The sequence below is a fragment of the Narcine bancroftii genome, chromosome 2 (assembly GCF_036971445.1).
Source record: "Narcine bancroftii isolate sNarBan1 chromosome 2, sNarBan1.hap1, whole genome shotgun sequence".
In the NCBI taxonomy this organism is placed as follows: domain Eukaryota; kingdom Metazoa; phylum Chordata; class Chondrichthyes; order Torpediniformes; family Narcinidae; genus Narcine; species Narcine bancroftii.
Genome location: NC_091470.1, coordinates 190,008,332 through 190,026,850, shown reverse-complemented (window position 1 = coordinate 190,026,850; position 18,519 = coordinate 190,008,332). Strand labels below are relative to the sequence as shown.

The 18,519-nt window shown below is 43.4% G+C and overlaps 1 protein-coding gene across 1 annotated transcript; it reads left to right on the top strand.

Moving 5' to 3' along the window:
• Positions 1-11,407: 11,407 nt before the first annotated feature.
• LOC138753030 (verrucotoxin subunit beta-like) lies at positions 11,408-17,988 on the top strand. Its single transcript, XM_069915624.1, has 6 exons — positions 11,408-11,499; positions 11,601-11,802; positions 11,898-11,916; positions 12,487-12,600; positions 12,935-13,060; positions 17,300-17,988. Exons 1-6 carry the CDS (start codon positions 11,408-11,410, stop codon positions 17,986-17,988), a joined length of 1,242 nt encoding a protein of 413 aa, XP_069771725.1.
• Positions 17,989-18,519: the final 531 nt, after the last annotated feature.

The window sequence follows — 18,519 nt, the reverse complement described above, 5'->3', positions numbered from 1 at the left end:
CATTGGGTTGGGGTGAGTCCCGAGGTTAGGTAGCAAGATCCATGTCTGTACCAGTCAAGGGGTGGGGGCACGTAGAATCACCTTGTTCTGGCTGTTGAATGTGTGCATTTAAGTGATTTCCCCAGTTTTCTGCCATTTTCTCCCTCGTTATCCAAAGCGTAAATTTACCCCTTGCGTATTGTGTATGTGTGCAGGGTCTTGACCCTGTTGCCCCATTTGTGTCCCCAAAATAAATGTGTCCTCTGTACCCCGACTTTGGTCTGGTTCCTAACCTGTGGTATCCACATAAACCCTTACAACCCCGGGATCTTGAAGATACATACTCCAGTTCTGGTCTCCCCCTCCAATGGAAACAACTTGCCCACCTCTATCTTATCCATGCCTTTCATAATTTTATATGTTTCTATAAGATCCCCTCTCATTCTTCTAAATTTCAGAGACTACAGTCCCGGACAACTCAAATCCCTCCTCACAGACCAACCCACTCATCTCTGGAATCACCGCCTCCAAGGCCAGTGCATCCTTCCTCCTAACCTTACCCTTCCTCCCCTTTACTCTCCCCTCCCCTTCCTCCTCCCTGCCTCATTCCCTCCCTCTTCCCATCCCCTTCTCCCTCCCCTGACTCTTCCTCCACCTCACCTTCCATTTCTCCCCTGCCTCTTCCCCTCCTGCTTCCCCTCCCCTCCCCCTCCACCACCATCCCCTGCCCCTTCCTCCTAGTCCTAATGTCCTGCTCCAATTCCATATCCTCCAGACCTCTCCCATCCATGTATCCATCCAATTTATTCTTAAAACACAAAATCGAGCCTCCATTCACCACGGTAAATGGCAGCCCAGTCCTTTTCTTTTTCAATCTTTTTATTAATGATATTATAGGTAAACAATACACAAGGAGAATAGGAGAACATCATCACGAAAGGGAAAAATATCACTATATGACATTATATGATATAACATATTGTATACACCACAATTAATGAATCTGTTCTCATCTCTTCAAACTGAAATTGTCACAAAAAATGATTATATGAAACCCCATCTAATCTAAGAAAAAAAAAAGACCAGGCAGCCTTTCCTGAGAATTTATTGATAAAGTGTAATTGTCGGGACTTCACCAACAAGGAGAAAAGAAGTAAAATTTAGTCCGGAAGGGAAAATAGTTCTACTAACTAAGTCATGTGCAAATAATTTATAAAGGTCGCCAAGTCCCTTCAAATTTAACAGACGTACCAAATGTATGCCCCCTAACCTTCTCTAAGCTTAAACATGACATCATTTGAGAGAGCCGAGTCAAAGTCGGTGGATTAGAATCTTTCCATTTAAATAAGATCACTCTTCTAGCCAACAATGTAGGAAAGCACACAGCCCGATATGTGGAAGTGGGAACTCATCCCACTTCTGGAAGTTTAATTCCAAAAAGAGCAGTCAATGTGTTAGGTTGTAACTGATGTCCAGTATTGCCGACAGTCTTAATAATATCTATCCTATACCTCTCCAAAACATATGAGTTAGAGAACCCACTTCTGATTTACATCTACCACAAATAGGACTAACATTATTAAAAAAAATACGGGCCAATTTGTCTTTCGACATATGAGCCCGATTAATTACTTTAAACTGAATCAAAGAATGACAAGCATATAATGAAGAGATACCAATCCTAAAATCTTCTCCCATTATTCCTATGGAGGATGTAACTGAAGTTCCTTTCCCAGGCCCTTTTAATTTTGTCATTTAATATACTAGAACTCTGCTCAAGCTTGACATGTTTGGACAACAGTCTTTACAAAAGCTTTGGAGATTCCCCAAGAAACTTCACTAATAGATTGTTGTCTATAAAAAGGCAACAGAGCTTGTCAAAGCCGCATTCTCTCTGGAGTAGGTTACATACACACACTTTAAAACAGATCTTATTTTAAATACCGAAGAATTCATATTCAGTGACTTTACAGAAACTATGGAGAATGCTATGCACATTTCACAAGTAGGTTCTAATTGAAATGATGTCATGAAATTAATAGGCTATTGTCTTGGAAGAAACACCAGAATCAGGTTGCCTATGTTGGACCTTTTTGCAAGATTTTTGACCTCACTGCAAAGGGCTCACTCAAAGGTCATTGAGGTTTGTTTACCTAAAACATCAGATGGATTAGCAGATGGTCTGGAGAAGGAAGGGGTTTTACAAGTAATAGAGAGAAGGACATGTGACTGGCAGTTGGAATCTCAGAGAGAGGAAGAGACTGAACAGCATCAGCCAGGAGAAGCTTGTTGGAACTGAAAAAGAAGCTCCAAAGAGGTGGATGATTGGAAGTGCTATCTGTCTGATGTTTCTCTTGGAATAAGTGGAACAAAAGGAACTCCATGCTAGCCTGAAAGAAAGAGGTTATCACCAGGAGAACCCTGATGGGGGAAGTTTCATCATCAAGAAATTGAGGTGACTCATAGTGGTACCTCAGTTGTGAAAATCCTGGAACAAAACATCTGTCTTTGCAAACCTATAAGAACTTTCCTGAGCGGTAAACATTTACCTTTCGAGCACCAAAGCCTGGTGAACTTTATATATGTTAAATTCTGTGCATAGTATAAGAATTGCCTGCAACCAGTGAACTTGGAAGAATGAGAAGTGAGATTGGACTGTGAACCAAAGAACTTTTCTTAAATTTACACACACATTATATACACGTGTGCTTAGAATTAGAAGGGAGTTAAGTTAGGTTAGTTAAGTCAATAGTGATAAGTTAAAGTGTGATTCTCTTTTCATGTTTAAAGATAATTAAAAGCAAAATCTGTTTAAGTAACCATTTGCCTTGGTGAATATCTATTGCTGCTGGGTTTTGGGGTCCTCTGGGCTCATAGCAATTGATACTTGGAAATATGATGTTGTAGCTATTAGGGAGATGTGATTGCAGGAGGGGTGTGATTGACAATTAAAAATTCTTGGCTTTTGTTGCTTCTAGTGTGCTAGAATGGGAGGGCAAGGAGTGGCAGTGTTGCATTGCTTGTCAGAGAAAATATTATTGTGGTGCTGTGGCAGGGTAGATTAGAGGGCTCATCTGGGTGGAATTAAAGAATGGGAAAGGAGTGTCTGAAAGAACACCTAATGGGGAGCGAGAATTGGAGGAGCCAATCTCTAAGGAGGTTGCAGATATGTGCAGTATACGCAGGTCGGTGATTGTGGGAGATTTTAATGTTCCGAACATAGACTGAGAGACCCATATGGTAACAGGGCTGGATGGTTAAGAGTCTATAAAATGTGTGCAAGAATTTATTTGCAGCAATACAGTGAAATGCCAACTAGAGAAAAGGCCGTGTTGGTTCTCCTGTTTGCGAATGAGATAGGTGTTTGTATTCGGGAGAACTTCAGGAGCAATGATTGTAATGCCTTGAGCTGCAAACTAGCTATGGAGATAGATAAGTCTGGACTCAGGGTTGAGATTTTTGAAGCAATGAGAGAGGATTTAAAAGGAGTGGATTGGGGTGATTTTTATTATGGAGAAATGGAGGACATTTAAAAGAGAAATTTTGAGGATACAAAATCTTTATGTTCCTGTTAGGTTGAAAGGAAAGGTTAAAAGATTGAGGGAGCCATGGTTTTCGAGGGAAATTGGAAACTTGGTTTGGAAAAAGAGAGGTGACTACAGTAAATATTAGGCAGCATGGAAAAAATTAGGAGCTTGAGGAATATAAAGTAAAAAAGATCTGAAGAAATAAATTAGAAAAGCTAAAAAGAAATACACGGTTGCTTTGGCAAATAAGGTGAAAGTAAATCCAAAGGGTTTCTACGGTTCTATTAACAGCAAGAGGAGAGTGAGGGATAAATTGGTCCCTTAGAGTATCAGTGGTCAGCTGTGTGTGAAACCAAAAGACCTGGGGGAGATTTTGAACTATTTTCTTCAGAATTTACTGAGGAGAAAGATATTGAATTGTATAAAGGGGATTCAAGGAGTAAACCGAGCCTGTAAGTTTGATGTCAATGGTGGGTAAGCTAATGGAAAATGTTATTAGAGATGGTATATATAATTATCGGGATCGACATGGTATGATTAGGAACAGTCATGTTTTCCAAATATTATTGAATTTTTTGAAGAGGTTACCAGAAAAATTGATGAGGTGGATGTTGTATCTATATGGACTTCAGTAAGGCCTTTGACAAGATCCCACACGGAGGGTTAATTATGAAGGTTCGATCATTAGGTGTGAATGTGGAAGTGGCTGGATGGGAGATGCCAGAGAGTGGTGGTGGATAACTGTTTGTTGGGATGGAGGCTGGTGGCTAGTGGTGAGTCTCAAGGATCTGTGCTGGGTCCATTGTTATTTGTAATATACATTAATGATCTAGATCAGGGGTGTCAAACTCAAATTCACGGAGGGCCAAAATTAAAAACTTGGACTAAGTCGAGGGCCTAACTAAATATTTATTGAAAATTTTCAACAACATCTGCATGTTTTCTCTTCTTTCAACATATGTAATGTTAAACTTTTTCTTATTAAAATAAATGTTTAATAATAGTTTTGGATAAACTCTTTCATTGTCATTGTCATTGGCCCATTTCCTTTAGTGTCTGAAACCGTGCACATGACGAGTCAATGAGGGATGATTAAAGCAGTGGTCTTCAAACTTTTTCTTCCCACCCACAGACCACCTTAAGCAATCCCTTACTAATCACAGAGCACCAATGGCACAGGGATGCGAGTGGAAAGAAAAAGGTTGAGAACTGTTGTATTGTGGTAACTCCACATCTGATTAGGTTAATTGTTAGGCAAGTGGTCAGAGAAGGACCCCCCCCCCCCACCCCAAGAAAGGCTTAAATCACAGGAACAAAATAAGCTTCCGTCTCACTGCTCCCAATCTTACACACAGTCTTGATGTGGAATGTGGGGTCGCAGCTCCACGTTCACCCGAGTTCAGATGCTGTCTGTGTGGAGTTTGTACGCTCTCCCCTTGTCTTGGACCAACAGGTCGGTCGCCTGACGAAGGCACCCGAACCCCCCGTTGAAACGCCGGCGTCCGGGGCGGTGGAGGAATTGGCTGAGAAGAGCGCGTTGCTCCCACCCCCCTCCCATGGTTGGAGAGGGATTAAACTGCGATCTCACGGCGCCAGGCTCGTCTCCAACAAAAGGAGCGGGAGGCAGGGTCCGCCGCGCACGGAGCGAGGGGGAAGGCATCGCCAACGAGACGTTCGCTCCGGCGTCGCCGTTGAAGCGCAGACCCAGCGAGGATGGCCCCCAACTCCAGCCGCGTCTGTGTGTCCGGGAGCCGGGCGGGCTGAGTGCGGCGCTCCGATCCCCGGGATTCGGGACTCTGAGATCCCTCCACACCTCCGGCGTCTTCATTTTATCCTTCAGTGTGCATGCACTATACTGGCGCGGCAGCCAGCGGGCCAACTCTAATATATATTTAATATGATCTTGCGGGCCAAATATAATTGGCCCGCGGGCCAGAGTTTGACATGTGTGATCTAGATGATGGGGTGGTAAATTGGATTAGTAAGTATGCAGATGGTACTAAGATTGGTGGCGTTGTGGATAGTGAGGAAGGTTTTCAAATCTTGCAGAGAGATTTGGGCAAGTTAGAAGAGTGGGCTGAAAGTTGGCAAATGGAGTTTAATGTTGACAATTGTGAGGTGCTAATTTTGGTAGGACTGATCCAAATAGGTCCTACATGGAGAGTGGGAGGGTGTTAAAGAATGCAATTGAACAGAGAGATCTAGGAATAATGGTCCACATTTCCCTGAAAGTGGAATCTCAGGTGGATAGGATAGTGAAGAAGGCCTTTATAAATCAGAGTAAAATTGGACAAGGCATTGGAGAGGCCATATTTGGAATATTGTGTTCAGTTCTGGTCACCACATTATAGGAAGGATGTGAACAACATAAAGAGAGAACAGAGAAGATTCACCAGAATGAAACCTGAGCTTCAGCACCTAAGTTATAGAGAAAGGTTAAATAAGTTATGTCTTTATTCCTTGGAGTATAGAAGGCTAAGGCGGCATTTGATAGAGGTCTTTAAAATGTTGAGGGGATAGATAGAGTAGACGTGGATAGATTTTTTCCATTGAGGATAGGGGAGATTAAAATTAGAGGACTTAAGCTAAGAGTTAGGGGGAAAAAGTTTAGGTGCAACACAAGGGGAAGCTTCTCGACTCAGAGAGTGATATCTATATGGAACAAGCTTCTGGTGGAGGTACAATATTATCTTCTAAGAAAAATGTGGATAGGTTTATGGATGTAAAAGGTATGGAGAGTTATAGGCAGAGTGCAGATCAATGGGACTAGGAGATTTTAAGTGTTTCGGCATGGACAAGAAGGGCTGTGATGGCCTGTTTCTGGGCTGCAATTATATGAGATGGTAGAGGAGCTAAATGAGTATTTTGCTTCAGTGATCTCTGTGGAAGACATTGGCAGTGTTCAGGATGTCCAAGGGTATCAGGGAAGGGAAGTGAGTGCAATTACTTTTACAAGGCTGAATGATCTAAGGGTGGATAAGTCTCCGGACCAGATAGATTGCACCCTTGGGTTCTGAAGGATGAGACTGTAGAAGATTGTGGAGGCATGGGAATGATCTTTCAGGAATGATAGATTCTGGCATGTTCTAGAAGGGCTGGAAAATCCCAAATCTCACCCACTATTCAAGAATGGAGGGAGGCAGCAGAAAGGAAGTTGGTGACCGGTTCACCTGATTAGTCAGTGATTGGGAAGATGTTGGAGTCAATTGTCAAGGATGAGGTTATGGAGTATTTGGAGGAAGAAGACAAGATAGGCTGAAGTCAGCATGGTTTCTTGAAGGGGAACTCTTGATTGAAAACATTACTGGAATTCTTTCAAGATTTTACAAGCAGGCTGGATAAGGGAGAGGCAGTGGATGTTGTGCATTTAGATTGTCAGAAGGTCTTTGACAAGGTGTTGCACATAAGGCAACTTAAAAAGTTAAGAGCCCATTATATAACAGGAAGCGAACTAATAGAGCATTAGTTGATTGGCAGAAAGCAGAGGGTCAGAATACAGGGATCATATTCTGGTTGGCTGTGTGTTGCTGGTGGAGTTCTACAGGGGTTGGAGTTGGAGCTGGTTCTCTTCATGTTGTATATCAATGACTTCTTAATTATGGAATGTTGGCTTTGTGGTGAAGGTAGGTGGAGGTGTAGGTAGTGTTGAAGAGGCTGCAGAAGGACTTAGACAGATTGGGTGTCTTCATTTCCCTAAAGGCCTCCAAGTACTTTCTTTTCATGTCACCTTATCCTTCTTCTCCTTTCCCATGTGCATGCATGAGACTATTCAAGCCACATTATTGAGGAACAAACACAAAGATGGAGAAAACTCAACAGATCTGCTGTGTTTCTCCAACATTGTGGTTTCACTTCAATCACAGAATCTACAGACTCTCATTTTTCTGTTCACGTTATTGAGGATGGACTTTGCACAAATTCTTTGTTGGCAAAATAAAACGTCAAAACTTGTGGCACGTGAATTCACAGTTGGTTGTGTAATGAATTGCTATTCTTCATTCTTTGAACTGTAATGACAACCTTCTATCAAAGTATGATTTCCCATGCATTTCGATCTGGTGTTCATAAGTTATTTTTTTAGACAGTCCCATTCGGCCCATGAGCGCATGTCGCCCAATTACCCTCAATTGACCTACAACCCCCGATATGTTTGGAAGAGTGGGAGGAAACTGGAGCCCCACAGAAAGCCCACACAGACACAGGGAGAAAGTACAAACTCCTTATGGACAGTGCAGGATTCGAACCCCGGTCCCAATCGCTGGCGCTGTAACAGCATTGTGCTAACCTTAATGCCAACCATGCCACCCGACTTCTTGTGTTTCCCAGAATTATAGAACTTCACAGCACATTAATAATGTTGTGTTGTCCTATTCACGTCCACTCCAAATCCATCTTTCCCCTCTGTACGCCCATTACCCTCTACTTTTCTTACATTCATGTGCCTCTCCGAATCTTTTAATTGTCCCTCTTGCTCCAGCCAAACTGACGCTACCCATAAATGGGATAGACAACACCTTGTATTCCGTCTGGGCACTCCTTAACAGGCAATGTTAGAGGGAAAGGTTATACAGGACAAGACTTCATTCCCTAGAGTATAGAAGAATGGGGGGGATAGATAGATGATGGGTAGAGATAGAGTAAATTCAAGCAACCCTTTTTCCATTGAGGCTAGGAGAAATAAAAACCAGAGGATATGGGTTAAGGGTGAAAGGGCACATTAGAGGGAACTTGTAGAGAGTGGTGGGAGTGTGGAATGAGCTGCCAGCTGACATAGTGAATGCGGGCTTGATTGTGATGTTGAAACATTTGGATAAGTATGGAAGGGTACAGAGGGATATGGTCTGGGTGCAGGTCAGTGGGACAAGGCAGAATAGTTTGGCACAGACTAAAGGGGTTGAAGGGCCTGCTCGTGTGCAGTGTTTCAGCAGAAATGTATTATTTTTCATAGTTAGTTCTAACAACAAAAACATTTTTCTGTATTTTTTCAATTTCTCAGGAGTCAAGTATAACTGATGCAAAAAATGATAATTAACCAAACCATATCTTACATTAGTCAATTTAGTTACCCCTTCATGACACAACCTTCCAATCCTCTTGAGGTATAACATAAGTTAAATTGCTTTCCCATTTATTTCTAGATTTCTCCAAATTTGGTTTATCCATAGTTTCCTGTCACAGTCGATGCATACCTGAAATAAAACCTCTCTTTGGTATAAAGGAAATCAAAGATTCAAATTTTGTTAACTTTGGTAAACTCATCTCTTTACCATAATTATCCTTTATCAAAGCTCTAAGTTGGTAATACACAAATAAAGAATTTACTGGTATACCAAATTTCTCCCTCAATTGATTAAAAGAAAGAAACTGTCCCTCTTTGAAACAATCCTGAATCACTCTTATACCCTGAGAATACCATATCTTTAGATACCTATTAAACATTGAAAAAGGAATAAGCTGATTTTGATATAACAGAGTTTGAATTGATAATTTACCCTTTGTTCCTATAACATCATTTCTTTTAACCCATATCTTTAACAAATGATTTAATACTGGCACATCATATCCCTGCAATAAATTCAAATTCCACTTGTATATAAACTGGTGAACATCAAATTCAGAAATACAGGTTAACTCCACCTTGGCCCAACTAGGAGACTGATCAATATCCATTATTCTACTAATAAACTTTAACTGTGCAGCTTCACAAAACTTTTGAAAATGAAGCAACTGGAGTCCACCTAGTGCATATTTCCATGTCAATTTCTGTAAAGCTACTCGAGCTAATTTTCCCTTCCATAAATATTTCCTCACCACCTTATTCAAATCCTGAAAAAAATCCCTTTGAAAGTAAACATGGAATTGACTGAAATAAGTATTGAATAGGAGGAATAATAATAATTTTAATACAATTTACTTGACCTATTAATGTTAATGGAAGATACTTCCATTTAATCAAAACCATTTTAATCTTTTTCAATAAAGGTACATAATTTAACATATAAAGATTAATAATTTGCATTCACAGTTATCCCAAAATATTTAATTTTATCAGATCATCTTAATTTTATAATATTTTTACACTCTTCATAATCCCCTCTCAAAATAGGCAATATTTCACTCTTATCCAAATTCATCTTATACCCAGATATCTCCACAAATTGAACTAAACACTCTTGAAAATATTTCAAATAATGTTCTGGATATGTCAAATAAATCAATACATTATCAGCAAATAAATTAATTTTATATTCATCACCTGCAATACTTATCAGATCTTTGTTTTATATGTGGGTTAAGTACTGGAACTTTTTTGCATGCAGTTTGGTCTTGTGAAAAGGTTCAACCATTTTGGGAAAAAATTAGGTTGGTTTTAGAGAAATTATTTAAAATTAAATTACCATTAGATCCAGATATTTTTTTGTTAGGTTATATGGTTTCTTTAACTGGTTTGGGGTTTCAAATAGCAAATAGCATTTGTACTTTTTGCGTTATCTGCGGCACGAAAATGTGTAGCAATTACTTGGAAAGACAATGTAGAGATTAATATAGCTCGTTGGCATAATGAATTGAGATCTTGTATTTATATGGAGAAAATAACATAATTTACATGATAATTACTCTTTTTTGTTAAAATGTGGTCATCTTATTTGGAATATATGGGTTTGGAAATATATTAAAATATTATATGTTTTATGTTTTCATTTTTGGCTCCCCTTGAGGGAGGAGGGAGGGGGGTTACTATATTGTATAAAAACTTTTTTTCATTGTTACTATTGATTTTACGTTGTTTTTAAAAGTTTTAAAAACTTGTAGGCCCAGCTTGCATATATCAACACACCTACAAGGCTAAAACTGGATGCTCATTTATTTTTGAAACTTCTGATGCGCTCCAATCAGAGACGTCGTTATTGGCCAATGACATCGATGCTTCAAATCATGTGGTTTCATCTCCACACGAAAACAAGCAAGCGCTGTTGTTTTTGTTGCTGCCATTGTTTTTACAGTCACCGCTTTTGTTAAATTTTCTGGTGTTTCAGCTACAATCTCGTGGGAATTAGTATTTATGAATATATTTGGGCCGCCTGTATGATATCATAATTTAAAGGTGCAATTTTAATTTTGCTGGTTATTTATCTCACTACTATTGTCGTTACATTCAGTGATTTACGAGTAACATTAATAGGAAAACCATTACCAAGGATCCTGCAGGGTCTGGGAGGGCTCGGATCTCCTTTGACTTTCTCCAGCCACTGGGGTGTTTATTCTGCACAGCTGGACTTTCTGGTGCAACGTAATGAAACTAGCCGTTCAGATCGATGCGCTGAAATCCAGGCAAGAGGAAGCCATGTGTCTGGGCTGGTGACCAGTGCGAATTAAATACCTCACAAGCTTCAGTAAGACCCCCAGGGTAAATGTCATGGGCGGTGGCTTTCATGTACCCACCCACCTGCAACACTAGGGTCACCAAAGCAACTACACATTTTATGATGTTTTCGATTCCTGTCTCAAATTTAATGTTTCCATCAGGGGTGCGGTGCTGCCAGGGCTCGCTGGAGTGTAGCACCAGCACTTCACCGGGTTACTCCAGCTTCTCATTGGGGCCGACTATTTTGCCCATTAAAACCGGGCTGGTCTGAGCTAGGGGTGGGGCGGTGGACTGAATTGGGGTGGGGCTGGGGTGTTGGAGCTGACTGGGGAGGGAGGGAGGGTTGACTGGACCCTCCCATCTGCTGACCTGAATAGAGGGGCACAATTTACAAATCAATTCAGTGTTTAAATAAAACAAATATTTTACTCACTGATCTACCCTCTCGGGCGGGCGGGTCCTCCTCCTCCCCTTCCCCCTGGTTCTACTCCCCTCCGGTTCTCCTCCTCCCCATCACCTTCTCTCCCTCTCCCCTATGCCCTCCTCCACTCCCCTATGTCCTCCTCCACTCCCCTATTCTCTCCCCCTTTCTCCCCCCACTGCTCCACGACTGTTCCGCTCAGTCCGGTAATGAATCAGGATTGACGACTCTGGGTTTGGCTGTTGACTCAACCTCCGAATCTCTGATCCGCCAGGAATTGTCCTTAATTTCTTTTCCGTTGGGCAAGAGGTCGATCTTTGTATTTCCTGGAAAGCAGCGATTCTACAACCGAAAATGAAATGGAAAGGATATTTGGCAGAACCCACGCGGGGTGGGACCGGCACCAGAATACACCCTCCCCGTGGGCAGCTCCGCTTGCTTTGGGGTCAAGGTTGCTGATCACTCCTCGGCCCAGCGGAGTTGGCCGCCCGAGGCGTTCAGTCGGACTTGTGAGGCTCAGAGTCTGTCATTCGTTCTGACCGTGCAGGACGGTTTCCTAGTGAGACCACTCGTCCCATCACCTTCAATCCCCCCTCACCTGTAGACCAACACCACATCTCCCAGTAAGTGAAACAGTTTCATGTACCGACCATCGGTTGGGTGCAAGCATCGAAATAGCTGAGTGTGTGTGTTTTGTGAGCAAGTGTGTGTGTGTGCATGCGGTTGTGCATGGGTGTACATGTGTGTGAGAGATTGTGTGTGTGATAGAGAGAGAGATTATTGTTCAGTTTTTCACCCATCTCTCTCGCTTCCTCTCTCTGTCCCTCCATCTTTCCCATTCTCTTTCTCTCGATCTCCCATTACATGGTCTCATGTCCCCTCCTACTCTCTCCTCCCTCTTCCCATCCCGCTCCCTCCCTCTCTCCTCCTTTCTCCGTCTCTCACTCCCTCCCTTCCTCTCTCCGCTCTCCCTTAACCTCTCTCGAAAAATGACTCTCTCTCTACCCTCACACCCTTTTTCACCATCTCCCTCTCCCCCTCCTTTTCTCCACCACTCTCCTTTCCTCTCTCTCCCCCTTTACTCTCTCTGCTGCCTTTTACCCTCTATCTCTCCCTCCCTCTCTCTTCCCCCTTTCCCCATTCACCCATCTCCTCTCCCCTCTAACCACCTCCCTCTTCTTATCTCTTGCCAGAGACCCAGACTGGTGATTTCCCGGAAACTCCTCTCCACTCCCAAGCTCCGGCTCACCCCTTCTACTCAACTCATTTAGTTGGAGTTCTTTGTGCCGGGTTGAGGCTGTGTGAGAGTATGTGTTGGTGTGAGTGTATCTTTGTGTCTGGATGAGTGTGTATGTGAGTATGTGTTTGTGTGCGTGTCTGGTATGTGTGAGAGAGCATGTGTGTATCTGTGTGTGTGTGTGTGTCTGTGTATGTGTATGTATCTGTATCTGTGTGTGCATTTGAGTGCATCCATCCATCTTAATTCTCTCTGTCCTGTCCCTCCCCCTCTCTCCTTCCCCCTCTCTCTTTCTCTATTTCTATTCCCCCTCCCCTCCCACTTTCCCCCTCATTGCTACTCTCCCTCTCTCTCACCTATCTCACCTTACTGTTTATATTCCAATTCCACATCTTCACTTTCAGGACACTGGTGTTCCCTGGTCTCCACTCTCGGGGCAACAATGAATGACATCCTGCACCTGTCTGCGCTGGGCCGCCCTTTCCAGTTGGGAATGCTGTACGACTGTCGGTCGGACTCTTTGATCCCAGGTAGGGGAATGTCATGTGGTGGATGTGTGGCGTAAAGTGCAGGTTCCCAAACTCAATCCAAGGAGGGCAACCTAAGGGAGGGTTCTCCATCCTGGTGCTCAGCCTGGGAAGAAGCTGAGGACCTGACCAGCAGTTGCACTGATGCCAGTTCCTCAAAGGGAATGGCCCAACAGACCTCTAAGATCTGGGTGCTATAACGATGCCAGTGGCGTGGTTTTGAATCTGGCACTGTCTGTAAGGAGTTTGTACATTCTCCCCATGTGGGTTTCCTCTGGTCAGTGGATTAATTGACACCACAACCGAGGTGCTTCGTCTACATTGGAGAGGCTGAATGCAGACCCAGAGATTGCTTGGTTGAGCATCTTCGCTCTCTCCACTGCAATAGCATGGATCTCCCAAAGGCCACCCATTTCAGTTCCCCATTCTATTGCCCCAGCAAATGTCACAAGACATCACAAGATGTAGGAGCAGAAGTCGGGGTGCAAAAAGCATAAGTTAATTTGTTGATTATTGCTCAGGAGTTGAAACTTATGGAGATAAAAGTGTCGATGAGAAAAACTGAGGTCCAAAGAATAATAGGTGAACAATAGGTGAAAGAAGCTGCAAAACAAAGAGGAGAAGGAGAAAAACAGGGAAGAAGAGATGAAGCTGAAACGCAGAAACAGTTTGAGAGAGAACAAAAGAAAGGAGAGCTAGAATTGGAAGCACGTAGAGCTGAGGAAGCAGCAAAACAAAGGGAGATTGAAAGGATGAGAGTTGAAGGAATTTAATCTCTCAGTCTTTGTGAGAGTTTTATGTCTAGATGAGAGGTGAAGTTAGTTCTCCATTCAATGAGGCTGACATCGATAAATATTTTCAGCACTTTGAGAAAGTTGCTGAGAGTCTGAAATGGCCAAGAAACCGTTGGTCCCTCGGGTTACAGAATGTAATTAACGGGAAGGCTCAGCAGGCGGACTCGGCCCTTACAGTTCAACAAGCCACTGAAGATGAGACTGTAAAGCAAGCTGTGCTTAAAGCTTGTGAATTGGTTCCAGAAGTTTATCAACAAAAAATCAGGAATGTAAACAAATTGTGGATCAGTCTTCTTTGGATTATGTCTGTGATAAGTTGTGTGCTTTGATCGATGGTGCACATCAAAAGAAATAAATGGTGACTATAAGAGACTAAAAGAGTTGAGGAAATTAAAAGGTGTGTTCCTAATGACATAAAAGCATATTTAGATGAAAGGGAGTGACAACTTGGCAAGAGGCTGCTAAATTAGCAGATGAGTATGCGTTATCTCACAAGGTTAGATTTGTACCCAATAAAACATTCCAAAAGGGTAATAAATGGGGAAGTGGTGCTAGAGGTAAAGAAGAAGGAGGGCAAGAGAAGGAAAAACCTTTGCGTAATAACAAACTGTACTGTGTTAAAGAGAAAGAAAGGAAGTAGGACCAGATGCTTGTATTCAAAGAGATGAAAAATACGGAAGTAAAAGAATGTCAGGTCCTGCTGGTAAAATCAGGAAGGAATTCAAACCTTCCATGTTAAAAGGATTAAAGGAAGCGTCACCAGTGTCAGTAAAAATCTTTTGGAATATTGGGGCCGCCGAGTCACTCATGTAAGACAATGTTTTGGACTTTGGTGATAAGACTTTCATGGGTTAAATGAATTTGATTCAAGGTTTGGGGCGTGATTCGGAGTCGATATCTTTGCACAAGATAATGTTGAAATCAGAATTAGTTAATGGACTTGATAGGATAGGAATCAGATCAAGTTTAGCAGTGGATGGGATTTTGTTGTTATCAGACAAGTTGTTCCTGCAGTGCGGTTATCAGATACGCCAGTCATTGATGAGACAGAGACAGATTTGGATACAGACACAGCATGTGCAGTACCGTGGGCAATGGTGAAAAAGCTTGCCCGTGAAAACAGTGATGTACAAAATGATTTTAAAGGGCCAGAGTTCTGTGCCAGTGAACAGCAGAAATTAGGTTGTAGTGATCTGCCAATAGATTGGTCGTTATCTCGAAAGGAGCTTCTAGAGAGGCAGAAAAGAGATCCTGAGCTTACTGAAGTGAGGGATAAAGCTCTCTTGGCCGACAAAATGGCCAGTTGGATATTATTTCAAGGAAGGCGTGTTGATGAGGAAGTGGAGATCACCTGATATCCCTGCCAATGAAGATGGAGCAGTTGTTCACCAGGTTGTAATTCCTAAAGCCTATAGCAATGAGATTTTAACCTTGGCCCACAGTACACCTTTAGGTGGTAATTTGGGGGTAAACAAAACTATGAAACAATATGAAACAATTTTATTGGCCTCGCTTAAGAAAAGATGTTGGGACATTTTGTCGGACCTGTCACACTGGTCAGGTTGCTGGGAAACCTAATCAAGGTCCCTCAGTGGCTCCTTTAATCTAATCTACTCTTTAAAACCTATTCCTGCTTCTGGAGAACCTTTTTCTAAAGTTATTGTGGATGGTGTTGGCCCTCTGCCCAAGATGAAAGCTGGAAATGAATATATGTTAACTCTTTTCTTTCTTTGGCTTGGCTTCGCGGACGAAGATTTATGGAGGGGGTAAAAAGTCCACGTCAGCTGCAGGCTCGTTTGTGGCTGACCAGTCCGATGCGGGACAGGCAGACACGATTGCAGCGGTTGCAAGGGAAAATTGGTTGGTTGGGGTTGGGTGTTGGGTTTTTCCTCCTTTGCCTTTTGTCAGTGAGGTGGGCTCTGCGGTCTTCTTCAAAGGAGGCTGCTGCCCGCCAAACTGTGAGGCGCCAAGATGCACGGTTTGAGGCGTTATCAGCCCACTGGCGGTGGTCAATGTGGCAGGCACCAAGAGATTTCTTTAGGCAGTCCTTGTACCTTTTCTTTGGTGCACCTCTGTCACGGTGGCCAGTGGAGAGCTCGCCATATAATACGATCTTGGGAAGGCGATGGTCCTCCATTCTGGAGACGTGACCCATCCAGCGCAGCTGGATCTTCAGCAGCGTGGACTCGATGCTGTCGACCTCTGCCATCTCGAGTACCTCGACGTTAGGGGTGTGAGCGCTCCAATGGATGTTGAGGATGGAGCGGAGACAACGCTGGTGGAAGCGTTCTAGGAGCCGTAGGTGGTGCCGGTAGAGGACCCATGATTCGGAGCCGAACAGGAGTGTGGGTATGACAAACCTGGCCAGGAATCCTGGGCAAGCATGGCGTCGGCAAGTGCAACGACAATGGGCGCCTCCTGTTGGAGCTCTGCGCAGAACAGCGGCTTGTCATTACAAACACCCTTTTTCAGCAGAGGGACAGCCTTAAGACCACCTGGATGCATCCCCGATCCAAACACTGGCACCTCCTGGACTACATCCTGGTGCGAGAAAGTGACAAACAAGATGTGCTCCACACCAGGGTCATGCCTAGCGCGGAATGCCACACTGACCACCGGCTGGTTCGCTGCAAGCTCAACCTTCACTTCAAGCCAAAGCCCAGGAACAATAAAGCCCCCAGAAAGAGGTTCAATGTTGGAAAACTGCAGTCATATGTTAACTACCATACAAAAAAAAGCTGTGACACTTAAACATATTGAAGGTAAAATGGTGTCAAGTGCTCTGGTGAAACCCAATAATGCTTGCAACTCCCCTGACCTTTATGATATCAGCCTCCAGGCTGTGGGCTTTCCGCGGACCCAAAGCCCTCACAGTCAGATGTGCTGCAAACTTGCCTGCGATCCATGAGCTGATTGGCCTTCGTTTTAAAGTACCATTGTCTTGGTGAATTTCTATTGCTGCTGGTGTAGGTTGTAACAGTATGTTTTCCTGGTGGCTCTGGTTTCCTCCCACCCTTCAAAATGGACCGGGGGTGTAGGTTAATTGGGTGTAATTGGGTGGACGGCTCGGACTCGTGAACTGAAATGGCCTGTAACCGTGCTGTATGTCTACATTTAAACTTTAAGTTTTAAAAAATTCAATTTCATTCATAACTCAACATAGACCTGATGATCAGTGCCAAGTGTTGTTCATGCCACAGATATGGATCCAGCTTTACACTGGAACCAGACGGGTGAGCAATTGGAGGGTCTGCCAGCTAAGTGGTGATGAGGAAAGTTCTGACATTGAAAGGAACCTGTCCCAAAGCAGAGAAATCATGAGTCCAGTGGGGCTTGTGTTTCTACTTTCAGTCCAAAACACAGCCTGAGTTGAAAATGAATCTGCAGAGAAGATATTCACTTGGATTATGCAATTTACCTCAATATTTCTTCCTATCTTATTCTACAGGCATCACCTTGTGGGACTTACAAACCCTACAGAGCAACCTCAATAGTCAAGATCAGCCCAGCACGGAGATGCACATCATTGCATCTGACTCCATGGAGGAGAAAGCCAATGCGCTCAGCGTGTCGGGATCATTGAAAGCGAGTTTCCTGGGTGGGTTAATGGAGGTGAAAGGATCCGCAAAATATCTCAGTGACACAAAGGGCTCAGTACAACAGGCCCGAGTTACCCTTCAGTACAAAGGGACAATCAGGTTTGACCAACTGACCATGAGTCACTTGGGGAGGCAGAATATCACCTACCCGAGTGTGTTTGATGAGGGGTCGGCAACTCATGTGGTTACAGCCGTGTTGTACGGGGCGCATGCATTCTTTGTGGTTGATCAAATTACTTCTTCAACGGAGAACCTACGGGATATTCAGGGTAATATGGAGGCAATGGTTAAATGTCTCCCAATGATTGCGATTCAGGGAGAGGCCTCCCTAAAAATGACAGATGAACAAAAGTCCAAGGCCAAAAAATTTAGTTGTACCTTTTATGGGGATTTCTCACTGAAGAACAATCCCACCACATTCCAAGAGGTCATCAATATATACACAAGCCTCCCGAGTTTACTGGGGTCAGGTGGAGAGCATTCAGTGCTCATAACAGTCCTCTCAATAAACTGGACTCAAAAGCTGTCCATTTGGTGAGGGAGATGTGTGGGATTGGTCAATTGCTGCCAGGACGTTCTGGAACAACTCAGCGAGGCAGTGATGAGGTACAACGATCTGATGAAAGACAACGTCACCAGTCAGTTTCCTCAGATCGGGGACAGGATACTGCAGTGCCGGGAGATGTGTCTGGAATACAAACTGGTTTTCCAGAAGACTTTAGCCAGAGTTTTGCCGTCCATTCGGGGAGGTGGGCGTGAAGAAAGGTCACTGGCGGATATTCTGAAGAACAAGGAACAGTCACCGTTCAGACAGCAGTCCCTGACCACATGGCTGGATGACAAGGAACGGGAGATGAGGACAGTGGGGTATTATCTCCAGACCCTGAAAGATATACCTGTAATGCAACAAGTGAGTTGGATAAGGAGCTGTTAGATCCAGGTTTAGACTACATGGTGTACTTCACATTTACAACCTTGCAACAGGAGGATTTCTATCTGTCAGAGGCAGCTAATTACCTCCAATCTCACACAGCTCAGACAATGCAGGCACCAAAGCCGGCTGAAGGAA